Below are 19793 nucleotides of genomic sequence, written 5' to 3'. Positions count from 1 at the left end.
TAACTGCAGAGCAGCAGAGAAGGAAGTCTTTTCACAGAGGCAGCCAAAATACTAGAAGGACAGAGGGAGCAAAAAGAGAGGGCAGCTAAGCACAGAAAGAACTTGAATGGAAAATAGATTATCTCTTTAAATCATCTTTTAAATTAAAGTAGTTTACTGGCCAGCAGAAAGCAGAGAGGAGCAGAGAAGTAAATGGAAAGGAGAAAAGAGTTTCTGCTCGTCTGCGGCAGCATCACAGTAGGAGATAATTTGCCTTCATATCAAGAAGTGGTTTGTGCAACAAATGTGCGTGTTGTGAAGCCAAACAGCTCCTTCACTGAGACAGTCAGATCGCTCAGAGCACCGCTGTGTCCCCAGGGGAGGCTATCTGCTGTGGCTGGGCATCAGTATCCAAGACCACAGCACAAATCGCCAGGGTGGTGAAAATGAGCCGCATGGTAGCAGAATGAAGCGGTGGAGATGAGAACGAGTGAAGGAGTTGTCTCCAAGTCACATCTCTCTAACATCTCAGAATGTGGATCTGAACAAAAGAAGGAAGAGCTGCCTGGAGTATTCACACTCCATTTACTCCTAACTACCAAACTAGTTATTTGTGGATTTGGGCTTCCAAGCGTGAGTACGGTAACCTTCAAGGACAGAGAATTAAGCCCGAGGAATCTTCTTACACATAGTGCAAATGGAGACACCTTCCCTTCTGCGCTGCCCTCCTTCCCTGGTTAAAGAAATGCCACCGGTGGCATAAGGGCTGGGGAATCCCTACAAAGCTGTGGATTGGAGAGAAAGTCAAGAAAGGCATGAACAAAACTAGGAATGGGGCCTAAAGCAGGAGAAGGTGATGGCTGCTCCTCGGCATGTTATGACAAAAAAAGGATGTCTAAGAAAGGATTTAAGCAAGCAAGATTCCTTCTGAAATTCAGGTATTAAATAAAAATTTAGGTATTTTTCTGCCTGGAAAGTGTCTTCCTTAGATCATGTACAATACTAGAACTAAATCCTCTCTCAATCCTTATTAGAGTCACAGTATAGTGAGGATTTTTTTGGTTTTGTTAATTAAGGCAATAAGAAAAAGTGCGCTTTGTCCTTGTCTGACATCAAAGGCAATCAGGATAATAATGGAGCCAATCTGGTAAATTCTTTCCTCTAACTCTCTCTTGAATTAACCTTCGAATCGAAGCGGTACACCCAGGCGCAGGTAGTCGCCAGGAAAACACAGCAAAGCAAATCCGGCGTGGGCTCCGAAGATCAGCTCCCCCATCCTCAAGGCAGCTGTCAGTTACCTGAACTAACGAAAGCAGATGTTAATGATATTTAGGGGAAAAAAAAAAAAAGGCAAAGGTACTTAAAGGTAAGATCACAGCGTTTCCCTCGGTACGTTCTGGATCCCTTTTTAATATACTGCGTGGGGAATTCGGACTGTTACTCTCATTAAGCCTATCTGGAATTGTATATCTAAATCCCCAAACTTGAAATATATCCACCCCTCTGAGAGTAGCTAGACTTGCAACTGGATGACTAGCCACGATGGTTTTTCTATTATTGCTGCTGAAGAAAGTCTTTAGAACTAATGAACAAAGACATGCTTTGGGAGATACAGGAGAACGAAACTTGAAGAAACAGAAAGCTGAATGACTCCATTAATAAAATTCAGCAAATACAGAGCCTATTTGTACAAGTCCATCTGCTTACAGGAGGAAAAGTTACGGCACAAAATTGTAATTACATTCAGAGAAAAGTCAGTTTTGCCCTGTGCAAAAAAAGAAAAAGACAACGGTTCGATTTTTATATAATGACTTAGTGAAAACCATATGATATTGAGTCAAAAATATTCTGTGAAACCAGGGGTAGGTTTTCAAAAGCTCTTTTTTCTTTTAAAGAATCCTTGATCTCTGAGTAAAATAAGTATATTATTGTTTTACTGTAAAGTATCTTTTTACATTTCCCTCCCTCTGCCTTCAGGGGGTTTTGCTAACAGGAAGTGACCCTGCGTTACAGCAGGTTAAACTTGCCTTTCCCTGAGACACGGACAATTCAGGTAAACAGACACTTTTCCACTGTTACTTCTGGGGTTTTTCCTCTGTACTTTACCGCAGGATAATGCAGCTTCTCATACTTTTGTATAACACTCAGCTTTTCAGAGCGCATTTGTGACGATTCATGACAAAGCGCTTCTTTGAAATTGGCGCAGGCTCGTTTTAACGGATGCACAGCTCCACAAATCCTGCGGGACCACCAAGCAAGCCTGACAAGAGGCGGCCGGGGAAGGAGACACGCAGTGGTGGTTCACCGCGTGTTGTTAATGAGATCAGACATCCTCACCGTAGGTAGGCTTTACTTTAGAGACCACCTGCTGGTGGGGTTTTATTTTAATTGAATAAAAGCCCCATTTCCTGGTCTGCTGAGCGCTCCCAGACCTCCGTGATGGGAGCTAATGCTGCCGCTACCCCAAGCAGAGAGGAGCAGCAATTAATGTTCCTTAAACGTAAGCAACTTTTACCTTCATCAGGATTTAGACCCAGGTTTATATAGGTGTAGGTTGTATGAAGCCCGTACATGCCTCAAGCAGGGAAGCAGCCATCCATAACCCAAGCCAAGACTCCAGCCTCCTGGTGACAAAGACTGATGGCTCAATTCCTACCATGAATCAAGTATCACCACTCCTGAGCCATACAATCTTAGATATAAGTAAACAGACCGCAACATCTCAACAGCCTGGTAACACAGAAAAATGGAAACACTGAGAGCAATGACAACATTATTAGTTATTTCAGTGTTTGTCAAGGGATAGAAGATAGGGTGGATAATTTATTGTTCAGACCACTGCCAAGGAAAAGGCATCACTTTCAATCAGTCAACAAGCTGCAGTCAGCAAGGAGCGCTACAAAATCAGATGTTTTCACTAAAATCTCTGCTGAGCAGCAGTGAGACCTATGTCCCTACCTGCCTTCTGATGTTCGTCCAGTGACCTGTTTGCAAGGGGCAGTGTCAGCCACTGTTAGCATTAGCATCCATGGAAACTATCTGAGTGGTAAATAATCCTGACAGTAACGTAGCTCTTCCTGTGATCTCTAATCAAAATGTAATGCTTAACGAGGTCTTGGATTTACCTTTCAATAAAAACCTGGGGCTGGATCCTAAAAACCAGGGCTGGGCCACAGCCTCAGCTCCAACCCCAGAAATGTCAAGACACAAAGTCAAGGTATGTTGGCAAGCTTGAACCAAGAGAATCAGGCTGTTCCTCCCGATGAACATGCCATCGTACCTATACTAACGCTTCCTCAAACAGCCCTGCCTGCTGAGGAGAAGGCTTAATTATCTCAGCTATATCAATAACACCTCAAGTTATGAGTCTAGACTAAAAAATTATCTCTAACAAAACAGGTTGGTTTTTTTCCTAGCTAGCTCTTCTGGGTTTTGATTTTTTTCTTTTTTTTTTCTATTGACATTGACAGCCATGGACACATTTCTCAGAAGGAGGGTGCTTGCTTTCTGCAAAAGCTGGTATTTGACTCTAGAAAGCTGTGATCATTTAAAAGAGAAAGCTTATCAAGTGAACCTAAGAACTACTAGGCTTCATATCTGTGATCAGCCCAAAGCAGGAAGAGCCTCTTGATGTCAAGAAACAGCTTGTTTAAGGAGGCTTTTGGCAAAATTAGAGTAGCCCAACACTTGGCTTCAGAGCAAACAATCCCATAATGCAGCTAATCAGCAGCACCTCACAATAAGTCTGTGGTGACTGCCAATCTGTTTTCTCAAAACTCTTTGCAAATAATTACTCAATCTTGCCTCGTGGTGTTAAATAAGGGAACATCACTTATTTCAGGGAGCTAATGGGTAGCAACGTGCTGCTCAGGACAGGACGTGACGCACCAGCTCTGACTGCGCGTGGAGGGGCTTGGTGGAACAAGAGTGTAATTTGCAATGACTGCACCAGCAGAAAGGAAACGTTCCTGCCTGGCACCTGCAGGAGATCATCTTACACTCTGAATCATGAGAGTGTATTATTGCTGCGGAATATTTTAGTGGTCAGGAAATAATCCACCCACAAGGTTTGATTCGACTGCTTGCACCAGTGAGTTCCCAATACCCAGCTGGTCGACGATAGCATTTGTGTATTTTGCTAACATTTTTTTCCCTTTGCTTCTTATGTGCTGAGACAGGATAAAAGGAAAAACACTCCCTTTTCATTGAACCTTCATAATTTGGAGGTTGGTCAAGCACCTGGTAATTATTTTCTCATTGAAGACAATCAGATTTTAGACTCATGCCTCGACTCATCGTTGTTTTGTGGCCACGCTGTACCAAAGCCATGTCTGTAACACGAGAGGATCTCTGCTCATATCGTTAAGAACCATGGCAGCGGTTATCGAAAATATTTGCTGCTGTACTTCTGAGACATTCCCTGCAGCATCCACGTAACAAAATCTCAGTCTGTGTTTGCATTTCAAGGATGTCGATGATAGAAGTTAGTGTAGAGACTCAAAGAGTAAACTGATGCAGAGTGACTTTAAAAAAAAAAAAACAACCAAAAAAACTGTTCAGGGTGATTCAGAACTTTTAAATGGTGATTTGCAGAATAAGAAACGTATCGGCCCCTTGGTATTCTCATCATGTCAAAGACACCTAGCTGTTCAGCTCTGATTATTTACCGCAGCCAGATCGAGCCAAATGCTCATTTCACAGGCTGCGGAAGAGTTGCTCCTGGTTTAAACCAAGTGTGAATAAGGGGAAAATGAGGCTTTTTACTCCAGTGGCATAGTGCAGGCATCGAATTCACAGAGCCCGTGTCTTTCTCTTGATCATCATTCCTAATGATTCTAGTATTCAGTCCTCCACTGCTTGCTCTGAGAGCTAACAAGTGACTGGTCCTCTCCAGAGTCTTTCACTTCAAACTCTCTCACATTTTTACCAGCTCTGACAGCTCAAGATAGAAATGTCCACCCTGAACGAGATGGAAAACATCAGAAAACCAAACCCTTAACTTTTACACGCTGAAACAAGGAGAGCTGAACTTCAGATTGGATCTTCAGCAGCCAATGTGATCATCTTTGGGAAAATAATTCCAGTTTATGAGTTTCACTCCTAGGACTCCTGCCTGTAACATCATCACTAACAGGACAGACATCCTCTGTCTTCTAGGGAAACAATGGTCTTTCTACCCAACGGGTTTGTTGCTATGCCCTGTAGTACAGAAGTCAGCTTTTAATCTGCAAAAGACACGCATCCTCAAGGCGAGGAGCTCCTTCAATTCCAGTCATGTTATTTTAGGGTCACGGCCTTAAACAAGTGAAAACAAACGAACAAAAAAAAAGCTTCACAAAAAGAAACACAAACAAAAACAAAAACCAAGAAAAAACACCCATCCTCCCAAACACCCATGGCTGCTTGTTGCCTAAAAGTGCAGAGAAATTGTTAAAGAATGATTAACGCCACCGGAAAATGGGGGCTTTAATCACAGCCAGGGTCACTGTGACATCACATTGCCACCAAATCACCAGTGACACCATCAAAAACCAGCCTAGTCCCGTAATTTTTCTAAATAAGTGGAGTAAGAAAGAATACTCCTCCTCACTGATCCCTCGCTTCTCCTCTTACAGCCAGTGAGTGCCATTACCCCTTTCCTTCCTCACACCATGATGGGAAAAACAGCAGCAGGCGTTTGAAACAAAGAGCAAAGCTCAAGAGCTTGGTGCTCCATAAACAAACCAGGGCCCTCCAGATAAGAGGAGGCATCCCCTTCCTCCTAAAAACAAATTAAGAAGCTCCAAGATAAGGAAAAGCGACTCCTATTGCCATCACGCAGGTTGGGGTCTGTCCCAAAGGCTGGCAGCATCTTCCAGAGCCGCTCGCAAATGAGGACTGCCAGTTCCTCACTGAGTTTTCAACATCTGTACGGACCAAGTCCTCCATTTCTCAGCATCTGATACAGGACACGAAGGTCACATTGCAGTGTGACACAGACCCAATGACACAAAACGTCTAGACTAAGAAAAATTGACAGCCTCCTCCATTTTAAATTTATACCAGATGAAGCGCAGCATCAAAGGAGCTCCTTTTAACGGGCTTTTTGGCATGTGGTCCTTTGTTCTTAACACATCAGTGCCAGCTGCTATGTCCACAATGCCAAGTCAGTAACGGCCCCAGCCAGATTCTCGGCTGAGGTAAATCAGTGTCACTCTTCTGAAGGCAGATATTTCTATTGGCTGACATCAGCTGGAGAGCTGGCTCCTCAAGCTTAGCAGGTGCAAGCCGAAGTAAAATCTTCTGTGCCATATTTCACATTTCTCCTGTCTTCCCCATCAGTCCTGCTGTCCACTTTCACAGGCTGGGGAGTTAATAAGCATCAGCTGGAGCTACTCAAGTTTCTATACAATAAATTCCGTATTGTAAGGAACAGCTTTTTTCTAATTATATCTCATTCGTGTGTGTATATATATATTTCCTTCCTCACACAAGCTCATCCTGTACTCCGTGTTATTGCATGGTGACTTTCCCATAAAGAGAAGAGGAGGGGACAACACCAGATAGGCCACATTCCTTCTTCACAACATTGCAAATACTATTTAATAACTGAAAGTAAATACTATTAATAGTCTTCAGTATTAAGATTGCCTCCATTAGCCCATCCTGATTACTGTATTATACTAGTTTAAAGGTGACCTACAAATACTTTCTCAATATAGAAATGTCTCAAATACCAGAGGCTTTTCAACGTGTATTTAAAATAAAACCTTTTTTTTTTTTTTTTTTTTTTTTTTTTTTTTTTTTTTTTTTTTTTTTTTTGCTTTGCAGGTAGTGCATATCGAAATCCCACAGCACCAGCTCTTCTAATTTGAGTCCAGTACGAGTGTATATATATACACACACATGCGCAGTACAGAAAAAAATAAAATAGCTCTTGAAATGAATTGAAGTCTAGTTATTTACCCCTTAGCAAATATGCTGCAGGCTTCAGCACTTGTTAATAAAACTCTTAAGAAGGAAACAGAAGTCTATAATCACCAGGGGCTGTTCAACACCCCAAAAGCCCAGATCCCATCTCAGTTTTCCCTTCGCTGTCTTGGCTTGCTTTAATTAATCATGCTTTCAAATCACCTGCTGTTCTTTTTCGGGAAAAGTATGAGCAACTACAGTACCAGCTCTCTGATCTGTCTTGTTCACTGATTTAAACACGTTCTTCCCCTTCCTGAGTGCTTCATTCCCCAGTTCCACACGAGAAGGGACGCCGGCAATGGACGTGCCCCTGTGCTGGGGCTGGCTCCCAGTGCCCACGCTTACCGCTGCCCGGTTCCCACCTGCCGTCACAGCCCTCACCTCCTTCCACGGCTGACCCACGCATACGGCATCGTTTTGATTTCTCTGCCTTTGGGTTGTTTTCATAAGTGTGCGATTGATGAGTTTGTCATCTACCCCCACCCTCCGTGCGCATCCTCCTCAGTTTGGGTCATGACAACAATAGAAAAGCGAAAGTTTAGACATTATAAAAGTTGAAGCAGTAGCCGGAATTATTTCGGTTTCTAACGTAACTGAGGTTCGTGAAGGTGCGCGGGCATCAAGACATTTACAATTATCTGAGCTTAAACAGATAAATGTAGGGGTTGGCATTTATAATCTTTCTCAGTAAAGTGGTGATATTGTTTAATCAAGAGGTCAAAAGGAATTTAAAGTTGTCCCTTTTTATTATCTTTGTCCCTTTTTATTAATTCAGCGTAAAGCCCACTAGGTAATGATTGTAAAAGATGGATGGAAAACTAGATATTCACGTGGAATAGATTCTTCATGAAAGGTAGGTGAGAAATTAAGATTAAAAATGCTCCTGTCTTCAGCAGAAACAAGACTAATCTTTGAATTTTTAACTTACCTTGTATTTATGAGACATCAGCTACAGACAGTAAAGGAAATTGCACCATTCACTTAAAAGCAGTGTTAGCAAGTTCTGACAGCTTGTTAAAAGCCACGACCAAAGGCAGGGCGATGCCCATCGATCACTTCTGACAGGGACCTCATGGAACTTGGCCTGGGCTTACCCTTGGTTGTATCTCTGAGGAGGGTCATGTGGCTCTCAGGGCCACTTCACATTAATGGGTACACGTTCCTTAAGCTGCCCAAGGTATTTAAACACTGGCCACACACTAAAATTAAACACAGTTTTGTCCTGCGACTCTGCGTCCTCCTGCAGTTCAAGTCTGACTTCACGTGTAATGTGGATTTTCCAGCATTACGTATAATTTTTTGCCAGGTTGCTTACCCAAAGCAGAAGATACAGTCCACAGCGGTGAAATCACAAGATCATATTGCATACTTGGGGTGCTATAGCATGAAACATGGCTGTGAACGCTGAGTCTGAGAGGTTTGGATTTCTGAGTGTAATTACCATCCACGAGCAGAGGCCAAGATTTACATTTCATTAATATACCTAAAATATCCTTTTCACATGTGGCACATTGTGGAAATATAGAGCTCTGGAGATTATCTGGACCAACCTCCCGTGGAAAGCCGGGCCTTAGATTAGGTTATCCAGGTTCACATAAAGCCAAGTCTGGAATACTTGGATTTGAACGTGTAATAGTATGAGTAATACTATAAGTAGAGGCATCATTACTTGAGTGAAGCCACACGAAAAATTAGAAAAAAAGACACCCCACAGGGACCATGAGTCAACCGGCCCCATAGGCAACAGCAAACCTGCCCCCAGTACCTGTAAAGCAGAGAAATATTTGGGTGCTCATTTCACTTCAGAGCCTAATAAGGCAGCCTAGACACCCTGGAAACGACATTTACAGATTTCATACAGAAAAGTCTAGCCTTGAAAGTAATATTTCTTTTCTTTTTTTTTTCTTTTTTTGCCATGGTGATGTTATTACCACTTGTACTTCTGCTGGCAGGAAGAAATTGCCTACAGCTGCAAACTCATATAAACCCAAACTTTCTGGGTCATCCGAAATGTGAGGGACGAAGCGCTCTCCGCAGTTCCTTAATCCATAGGATAGCTATGTTAAAGTACTTACACAGAGTCAAAAAACTGTTCGCTGCCCCTTTCTTCGCGAGTTCTGCCTCTTTTTAAACATTTCATTCCACCAACATTTCATTGCATAAACATATCGCCCCAGATCTGCACCAGAATGGAGTGCCGGACCTGTGGATCGCTTCCCTCCCTCACTTCACCCAGCTTTGGAACTCAAGGGAAATGCACTTTTTTATTTTCTCCCAGGTAAAAATCATACCAAGCGCCTTTCATTTTAACGAGTGGTGCGGATGTCTCCTGCGTTTAACTAGGTTTCTTAGGACTTGTCACATCTAATGGCTGGCGGCGATGCGAGAGCTCATTACTTTGGGGATCCTGGTGAGAAGGACTGTTGTTTTGAAGCATTATTCTGGCCATTTATAGGAATTTCACACAGGAAAGTTGTAATAAGCTGATAAACACCTTCTTATATATTACAAAGGGTCTGATCAAGAGAAATATATGCCTTTACATTCTACATTATTGCTTACACAAAAGGTGGAAGCAGTTATAAAGGTAACGCTTCCCATGTTTATTCACACCTGTATTCTTCTGTACACAAATGCTGGAAGTCATGTTTCAAAAGCCAGCATTTCTCAGCTGGTTACCTCATTTATTTTCTCTTTTCAGTAAAACTGGGAACCAGGAGCAGTGTTCTATTTCACTTTCTAAGTATTTCTAGTAAAAGTGATTCTTTCACGGCTACCATTGTAGCTCAGGGAAGGCTCGATATTATTCTCACCCTTGTTTCTGAGGTGTATCACGGCGAGACCTTAGATGGTGTTGAACAACGCCTTGAATATGTAGTTCTTCCTACGGGAACTTCAGGAGGACTTTGTTATTCGGAATTAGGATGATATGCAATGGAGTCCAAACCTGCAACGCTCAATTTGCTGGTGTCAGTCGGTGGAAGGTCCTCACCAACCCTCACCCCTTTACATTTCTCCCCGCAACCCTTTAGCACTGGTTGGCATCACCCCTCTCCTAGTCCCCACTGTGTCTTCCCCTTCAACAACAGACAACCCGGATTATACTTTATAAAAGTAAAGCATCACCTTGAATTCTGCAAGAGCAGTCCTACCAATTTCGGGCATGGGAAAGCAAGTGCTGCAAGGTGCAAAGGGACGGTGCAGCTCGGGTTCTGTACCCTGTCCAGCCCGTGAGACAGCATGCAGCTTCTCACCTCCCTCTCTTTTTTTCCATTCACACTGGGAAGATGAAGATACAGGCAAAGTTGCCTACGTTCATATACTGACCCTTAGATCAAAAAGGGCGTAGAAGAACAAGGTAATTACAATGAAATGTAGCCCAAGGTCACGGGATACATGGGGAGGTAAGTTTTAACCCGAGTGCTTTTGGTAAAAGCCAGACTCGCTCATTGACATTCTTCCCATCCCCACTCCCCTTCCTGGAGAGTCAATAAACTCAGCTGGGGTTATTCGAGTGGCTGTAAAATAGCTGCTCCAGCCCAGTGCAGCAGAAGGGACCGTACCACTCGGGGCATGAAGCAACCCCCACGGCAGCTTTCCTTTCCCCGAGAACAACATTGCAAAGAAAATTTTATGTTTGCAAAATGCCTGGAGATGTTTGAAACAAATGCGTTAAAGATTTGCAAACCATTTACCTGGGGCCATGAGTTATAAAAGCCCCGGCTTATTGTGAGGGGCTTCTAAATAAAAGCTGAAAACAAGAGCATTTTTAATTGCAAGGAGCACAAACCCAAGCTCAGTACAGCCACCTCTTTCTTAATCTCATACCTTGAAATTCAGCCCTTATACAAGGAAAGACCTAATTATTTTCAGGGGTTAAGAGCTTGCATGTTGCTGGGAGTTAAAAAATAAATTACAGTTACAAATGGTTAAATGTTTAATGCAGCAAACCGATGCAGAGTTTTCTCTCTCATCTGACGAGCAGCATGCATCACTAGCACGGCAAATATATTCATGGTAGTCCTGGAACTGAGAACGTTTGGGCTGTGCTCTGACTCACCGTGCCTTTGCAGCAGCAAGGATTACTGTTATCTGCTCGTATACCATCATCCAGCCTGAACCTCTGCTCCACTGGACTGAGGTTTATGGAAATTACTTACCTGCCTCATCACTTGAATTAGGAAGCTGGAGAGAAAATGTGGTGTGATAGCTGCCAGACCGCTGATCATCATCTTTCTTCATTGTTACTACATTATTAGGTCCTCTGGGTATATCCACAAATGCTGGAAGTTCAGAGACAAAGACACGCTGCAAAGGGTATTTACTACCCAAATACCCTTCATTTGTTCTGTCTTTATTAAAGACATTATTTTCTGTTGAGTCTGCACTCAAGTTTGACCTGAGTGGAGTCTTGTTGCCTTCTAGGAGCTTTGTTTGAAATATCTCCCCTGTTGGCTCTCCATTAGCTATGCCATCTACTCCATCTGCTGTTAATCTAGACGAACTGCAATTTATATTGAAGGACAACGTTGATCTATGAATTTTTTGGTGTTTAATTTGAGGTTGGTCAATAGACACACTGAGCGACTTGTCTAAATAATAGATGGTGTTTGGACACTGCTGAGAAACCTGAAGGTGGACACAAGAGGTGAATGAAGGTGGTACCTTCTCTCTGCCATCACTGCTTGGAAGACCTACGCCATTCCTCTTGTTTCCAGGGTCAAGAAGCCACTTTCGTGGCTCTTCACCTAATTGTGAGCAAGATTCAGAAATCTTTAATGGAGAAGCATGTTGTATTGCGTGGTCGGGTGGAGACCAGTGGAGGAGGGCAGCAGGGACTTTGCTCAAGGTGGGTGATGTGGTAATGGGCTCCTCCACAGCCCCAGGTCCAAGCGCTGGGTCACCAGAGCCCGCTGCAACACGCCTGGCCGTAACAGTAATGGAGGCAAACCCTTTCTGCTGGTTTTGATGCTGTTTTTTCTCTGCAGTGGGAGAACCTGGTAGAACTGGTGTGTCATCTAAAGAAACCTGAATTTCCAATCTGCTGGGAAGTACCGTAAACGCTCTGTGAATGTTGAGCGAACCGTGGTCAGTCAAAGATTGCTTCTCATGGTAGGCACTGGGCTGGGGGGTCATGGACTGCATAGGCAAAGCGGGCCAATTTTCTTTTGATGTATTCTCATCGGTCATCTGTGAAATGAGTATCGGTGAAATCAGTGTCGTATTTCGTGATGACAGAGATACCTGCAAATGAAAAGATTCAAATTACCAACATACTCTACCACAATACATGTAACTGTTTCTCACCTACCCTCTACCAGTGTTGTCAACTTTCAGTTCACACTTTTTCGTTATTTAAAAACACATGCTCTTGAGATCAGCTCCGAATTGTCTTTCAATGAAAACTTTGTTGTGCTGGTGCAAAAACTATTACAATTAAAAATGTGTCTATACTACTATTTTCAGTAATTCATTGTTGCAGTTGGGATTTGTGGCTGCTGTGCTTGTTTAAAAATGGGCATGTCAAAGGCAATTGCCAGTTTCAGATTCTGAACTGCTCTTCCACGATGGTGTGCTGGAATTTAAAATGCATTTAAATATCTTATGGATCATTAGCCTGAAGGTCCACGTGTGTCATCACATGCTGCAGAGGACTTGTGGACACCAGGGTTCTGACCACTCTACACCCTCACTAGTTATAAGCATCAAAAAACTTCTCCATGATCCCTCCCACAGAAGTGATATAATTACTTACAAGGGTTCTGGGCACTATTTTAATTCATTAGTTCCCTCTTGCTTGTGATTACCTGGTGGCACCCATCAATGAGGTAAAATCACATATGCCCAAGACTGATTGACGGTGGCCCCAATTCATTTTCCCAGCCATGACTGTAAACATCTATCTTGATAGACTGTACATTAATTCACTTGATGTGAGAAAGAAGGTGCTTTCATGTGAAAGCTGTCTGACAAAGAGTAAAGCTGAGTTTAAAATCTCCTGCTATTATTATCCACATGGCCGGTCACATAAGTCACATGCAATAAAGCTTCTGGCCTAATCTCATTGCTGCTGTAAATTGGCTGATTAGATTGCTCCTGCCCTGTGTTCCTAGATCTGCCGAGTCTAATAGAGAAAAAAAAAACAACACTGAATTGGCACGCAAAATCTGAGGATTAGCTTCGTAATGAAAGCTCATCTGAGCTCCTTCGGGGTTTAGGTGCTGTTTGCCAGCTGAATTGCTCCTGCTCGTGAAGAATTCGTCTCAGTCGTACCTGAGCATCTATCATCTGATAACCTATGCCACTGCTTGACAAGCGTTTCACGAAACGTAATATTCTTCTTCCTCGAGAAAGACTATGTGAGGACAGAGCTGTGACCTCCCAGGTGACACGGTCATCCTTCGCAGGGCTTGGGTGCCAGAGCTGAGACACTGCACCAGCGCCCATGAGGAAAACCATTTCTGTGCTCCTGTCCTCCATGCATGGAAACAACCCAGAAAACGGGCTCCTTTGTAACTCTCGGGAAGGCTGATCTGGGAAGCCGAACAGATAAAGGTAGATCGAAAATTTATTAACGAGGTGAAATGCCGAGTAAATTTTATCAACTCTTTAAACCAGCTGCCTGTGGTTTTGACAATTCAATAATTTCACAGCCCCAGGGAAAGCATTTTCTTCCTTCTTTGTTTCTTTCATGGTTTGTAACAACATTTGCCTCATATTTTCTGCATTGCGTTTACTTCTGCCTACAGGTTAAGACCTTTGCATCCCTTCCAAAACTCTCAACTTCTCTGAGATTTCTACACAGCACCAAAGAATGTTCCTTGAAATACTTTATTTTGGATGCAGCTCTCATGCTCCAGTAGGTAATCTGACATTTATTTCTTTTGTTAAGGGCTGCACAGATGGAGACATCCTACAAGAGTCCAAAGGCAAGTCAAAAGTGCTCCTGATTGACTTCAAACTCACTCACCAATATTTTAAATAATTTATGATTCTTTTTTCTGCTTGGGTATATGTATTATTCCCTCCTCCCAGTCCTGGGGAAAGAAATGGATCTCTAAGTTTTGACCAGCTGATCCTATGCTCATTGGGAGCTTTCAAGCTTCACTGCATCTTGTGAGAAAAAGACACACTTACTCAAAGTAATTGTGGTGCACCGAAAACCTCCGGCTTTATCTGGAGAACATCTGAGACAGAGTGTACTGATATTCGGGATACCACTTGATTTAGTCTCTTGGGGTGTTTTTAACAACTTTTTTTCCTCTCCCAACACACGCAGGTTTTTCCCACCCCCCTCACTAAGAGCACACAGAATCACAACTTTGAGCCATTGTTTCATTCGGCTTTTTTGCTGCCTAAGCTAAGCCTAGCTAAACAAAACAAGTCCAAAACAATACGCCGCTCAGCAAGCAGCAATTGTTTTTTAAATCTGATTGCATTCTGCTGACTGCTACCTAAACGTGGTTTATTTACTTTACCTTGGTAGAGCTTGATTTTCTCTCGGCAGCCCTCTCCCGCTGAAGGCCTGGGCATGTCCTCTGACCATCAGTGCCCCATCGCCTTTGTGCCGCCCCTGGGGAAAAAACGCAGAGAGAAAGGCACGTTATTTTTGTTGTCCTGGAGGAGACAAGTTAGACAACGTAGTTTGAAATGGAGTGCAGGCAGGAGGGAAACAGCTACTGTAAACCATCTGATTGCCCTGGGATCTGGTTGTCAGAGCGATCCTGTCTCCCTCTTCCCAGAAGAGGCACTTGGAACACCCCTGGGATCCTCTTACAAAGATGGGTTTGTGGACAGGCTCACAGTGTGTTCAGGGCTGACCCAAAGCTTGAAGAGCTCTGCTTTTGATTTCCCTGGCTTCAGGCATGAGGTGGAGGAATCGGGGAAGAGGGGAAATGTGGATTTCAACAGATGTCACTTGTGTAGCCTGCAGAACTGGGAGCACAAATGAACACATTAACGGGCTGGACGCTGTGACTTTGATTTAATTTAAACTAAGTCACCTTTAAAGAACTGCAGTGATTTTAAATCATATTCATGAATCCTATTACATCATCACTTTTCTAGCTCAGCGATAACTATTACATCAGTACATCGGTCTCTGTTTTGTCATCTTCTGTTTTCTGTGAGCTCCAGCCTGTCAGCAGCTTTTTACACAGAGCTGATTTCCATACAACACAGAGGCTGGGTTGTTGCAATGATGCAGTACGTCCGCTGACAACAGTTTTGCCAGAAATTATGTTACTTTCTACTTCGTAATAAGCATCAAAAATTAATTTTCAAAAATTCTCTGCTTGGACTGAAGTCTCTCAACATTACTGTCTGTTGCTTTATACCGTGTCGCACCACTGGTAAGACTTTTTTGCATTTTTTTCTTTGGTTTAGACAGCCTGCAGCAGAATTTGGTAGGTTTTATACAAAGCAGAATCTCAGTTTATCTGTAATGTTATCCTAACAAAGGAATATAAATCAGCTCTGCTTTAAGAAGTGCTCATTAATGCATATCCACCACAGCAGGCTTCATGGCTTCATCTGCTTGGGTGCAGCTAAGGAGTAGAAGGGCAAGAGGGGCAAGGCATCAGGTCTACCCCCCACTGAGAGAGCTTGATTCCCACCACAGAACAGTAATCACAAACACTAACAGGATGTTGTAGGAACTTTCTGCTTTAATAAAATATACTAAAGTATACTTTAATACGTGCCTGGCACAGCTCCAAAGTGCCAATGCCGCTGTCTATATTCATAGCTGGCATGAAAATAAGAGGTTTTGCTTTTGTCATTGAGCAACAGAAAGTCCTGAGCAGCAAAGAAAACAGCTGGACTCATTAGCCACAGCATGGAAAAACAAGAGAATCCAGCAGCTAGCTGGAGCAGAGGGCCCACTATGCAATTTTTGGCAAAGAAACGACGCACGGTTGCAATCAGTGAAAATGCAGTGATCCCAGTCTAGCACTGGATCATGGTAACTGCTGGCACAAACCACAGGCAATACGCCCACAGAGTCTGCTTCTCATCTTGTTGTGGTACACGATAAGGAGGTGGTGATGCCCTGTCGGTGAAGGACAAAATCCACCTGCATCCACCAGCAGTGGGATAGGGGTAACTGCTGGGTGAGCCTTACGGAAAAGTTATTGTCAGCGTATCGGTACTTTGGTGAACTGCATGTGAACACCTTCACAGCAGAGAGCTGCTACATATGCTGTCTGTCTTACTTTTTAAAGCAACTAAAGAGGGAATAAGTCACAGAGAAGGATAAAGAAGATATTCTTGGATTAGTTATGGCAAGACCTCAAAAATCCAAAAATTTGCTTAAAAACAAGTAATTAAAGTGACAACTGAGTTATCAATATTTTCCTCAAACCTTTTACAGTAAGGAAAACACAGTTGTCTCAGATCGAGCTGGAAAGCTACAACAGGAGAATATCAACTTGTGAATGTCAACGAGCACGCAAAGAAATCCAGAAGGGTGGCTGGAGATAAATCACATCCAGACAGGCATGTTTTGCCAGATGGCCCTTCATGAATTGCTTTGAAATGTATTTTCAGCACAAGAGAAAGACTCAGCACTACACGGTCACAAAAGAACAAGTTGTAAAGTCCACACTGAAGATTACACAGAACATGTAAGTTATCAAACCTACAATAATCTGTAGGTAGGGCCTTCCAATTTCCCACAGACCCCTTGGAAAAGATTGCTTAATTCTTGCTTGTCTAACTTTAACATTAGCTGTTTCTGGAGAAGGAGAGATAGGAAGAAGTGAGGTGGAAAGAAGAGGTGGAAAGAAGAAGAGGAGGTAATATTTATTTCCTTTGCTAAATCATCCAGAGCAGAGTTTTGCATTGTGTTTTGTACCATATCCTGTGCAATCATTACTGTGGAAATCCTATTGCTGGAAAACACTCGAACTTTTGGCAAGTCATTTCATCTAGTTGCTGAGAACGATTAAATGGCATTGGTGGCAAAAGCTCCACTATTTTTCATTATATTATTAAATCCATTCTTGGAAGCTGCACATTTGTTAATTTATGTCAATAGAATGAGAGAGGAAAAAAAAAAAACAAAACAAACCCCAAACCTTTAAAAAGAGCTCGAATCTGTGTTTGAAATGAAGGGACTTGAGGGAACAGGAGGGTTTAGCTGAACTGTGCCACATACAGAGTTTTCATACAAATTCTCATTGCTGACAAAACACATTGCACTGAAACTCTTGGTACACGACGAAACGCAAAGTTAATTTTTTCCCTGGCGCGGAAGCATGAAAGAAATGGCATTTTAAGTACTTCTCATCTCTGTGGGGAGCATGAGAAACTTATTTCTATCCGAGTTGAAAACCCAAGGATTTGTTTAACCTCCCCAGACCTTCCCTTCCCACCGTGACCCACCTCTCCAGTTTACAAACTGGAGGTGCAACGAGGAACAGAGGAGCAATTGCTGGCACATGAACTTTGTCCTATTAGATCTTCACACTCTCTTTTTTTCCTCACAAATACTCTTTGTTGAACCAAAGGATACGCTCCTTGGCAAGGCAAGGACATCCGGCTACAGACCAGGGTTTTCCTAATTACGGAGTGCAGCTGGAACCGATTCTCCCAGTCTCGAGTGCCTGGATGTCTGCCTCAGGCCAACTGGCAGCCAGCTCAGATAATGATTCAGAAAAGATGTACTTGTAAATCAGCTTGCTAAAACACAGATAGATTGCAAAGGTGAGGGTGCTGCTGAAAAACAGCGTACCGCGAATATTTGGCATGATCAGGACAGTCCGGTTTGCAGCCAGCTGAGGTTTGGGCAAAACTTGAGACACACATGAAAGCAGTCCATGAATAATGTTGTTTTGCCAGTGTTTTGTGTCCTTGCTAGACACATCCAGACTGTCATGCGGGGGTGGCCGGTTGTTTGATGACACCCAGCATGACACCGGGCAGAGCTGGAATGACTTTAGACCACTGGCCCTGGCCTCATCTCCATTTTTTGTCGTGAACGGTGCATATTTCTTTCATTTACTATTCATACGCTGACAAATTTCAGATGCATGTCAGCACTTTTGATCTCTTCTGCTCTTCTTCAAGCCCTGCTTACTCCGCACTGATTGGGCCTGCCATCCCCCCTGAGTCACCAGCATCACCTCAAAATGAACTCCTCTGGAAGTTCCAGGAACCTCCAGCACTTCCCTCAAAACACCACAAAACAGCAGCACAAAACAAATACACCGGTATGAAAAAGGGAAAACTTCTCCACCCTGCCAAAAATTTACCTTTTTTGTGGATCCTTAGCCCACCATCTAAGAGAGCTGCGAGGGGAGTCAGGCTCCCTCCTAGGTCCATGGCAGCCAGCGTCCCTACTGCCCCCAGGTCCACGCTGCTGACTACTCCAAAATGCTCTAACCCCCCACTTGGGACCTGAGAGCTAAAGGACATCGATGGCTTGGCTACAGGGTCAGGCATCAGAGCAATCACTCAGCTAATACAATGTCTGAGGTATCACTTAAAACTTTTTTAAAGACTTTTTGTCCTTCTATGTCTTATTCCTACTGTAAGTTATCAGCAGATAAAACTAATCATTAAAAGTAACTTGGAGGAATTAGTTTATACTTTATCCTGTTTAAAACATTAGATTTGTTTAAATTTTCTTGTGACTTTTTAAATTCAAATTCCCAAGCAAGCCTTGAGGAAAAAAAAATAAGTGTCATCATTAAAGATTTATCATGCTTCCTCTCAGTAAGGGCTGGGAAAGATCATAATTCACTTCTTCAGATCTGAAATGAGTCATCCAGAAAAACCATCCGGACATTACAAATATATCTAAGATGAAAGCCAAGCCAGAATGAATGCTAGAACCAAACCCACATCTTCTGGTCTTCTTCATGTGTCATAAAGAAAAAAATATCATAAAATTGCAGAGACTATTGTTATCTAAAATAACACTGAACAACGAAGCTAAAGTTCATGTCTAGTACTAAAAGTAGAGACAAGGATGCTGAAAATGCAGCCTCACACCAAAGTCCCTGCTGATATTAAATTGATTTATAGGGAGGCTACTGGTGAATGTGGTGTTTACTCATCAGCTGAGAGTGTGATGCATCTTTAGAAAGCCTTGCAGGCACAGTCTTGCCATCCTTCAAGGATGTTATCCTGAGCCTTCAGAAGTGCTTTGAAGCTCAAGGAAGAGGTGAGATGTCGCATTGTCGATGGTCCAAAGTCAGCACCCCAGTGAAGATGGTGCACGGGCAGGGCAAGAAGGCAGCCCCACAGCCACGCATGGATTTTACTCTCTACCGGTCTCATAAAAATACGCTTGATTTTCACCTCTGCGAGATTTGACATTCAGCAACCCTCCTTCGTGTAAGACCACACGGCAGTTTTCCCTAATAATTAAGGGGCACACGATATCATCCTGATAGCTGGAACATAGCTAGAAACCACACCGCGCTTCCCCATCAAGAGACGACGAGAGAGGGCGAGCGCATCCGTCCTGTTAAAGCAGCTTTGCTGAAACTCTTATAAGTAGCATGTCCTTGCTTACAACGGGGGTCAAACAGAAATACAGGTTTAAAGGAGGAGAAAGCAGCTGCCGACGCTTGACTTGAAATCTTCTTTGCTATGAAAAAAGCCAAACCAATACAAACAAGTACTTTGCCACAAAAGAAAGTACTTGAACGCAGTTGCACAAAGAGAACGGTATTTTAAGGCAGATTTGTCAGGCAGACTTTCAAATCAGAGTAAGCAAAACAGCCTGAAATCATTTCACTCAGAACAGGATTCATTATGTAAACAAAATAGAGAAATATTTTTTTTTTAAGGTGTCAAGACGGATTTTCTTCTATTACAAGTAGCACCATGAGATTTGTTAACTGAATTATCTTTCC

At 42.9% G+C, this 19793-nt stretch overlaps 1 protein-coding gene across 1 annotated transcript in view; it reads right to left on the bottom strand.

The window, feature by feature from the left end:
- The window catches only part of LOC104492061 (chromosome unknown open reading frame, human C10orf90), a 37155-nt gene extending 18810 nt beyond the window's left edge, over positions 1-18345 (bottom strand). Inside the window, exons 1-3 of the mRNA XM_010134563.1 lie at positions 18183-18345; positions 14409-14503; positions 11091-12174 (exon numbers count right to left, since the gene is read on the bottom strand). Coding sequence (XP_010132865.1) covers positions 11091-12174; positions 14409-14503; positions 18183-18345 — 1342 coding nt within the window. The remainder of the gene's footprint in view (positions 1-11090; positions 12175-14408; positions 14504-18182) is intronic.
- Between the last annotated feature and the right edge of the window lie 1448 nt (positions 18346-19793).

Source organism: Buceros rhinoceros, unplaced genomic scaffold (genome assembly GCF_000710305.1).
Source record: "Buceros rhinoceros silvestris isolate BGI_N320 unplaced genomic scaffold, ASM71030v1 scaffold10764, whole genome shotgun sequence".
In the NCBI taxonomy this organism is placed as follows: domain Eukaryota; kingdom Metazoa; phylum Chordata; class Aves; order Bucerotiformes; family Bucerotidae; genus Buceros; species Buceros rhinoceros.
The sequence above is the reverse complement of the archived record's forward strand: the minus strand, read 5'-3'. Positions and strand labels throughout refer to the sequence as shown.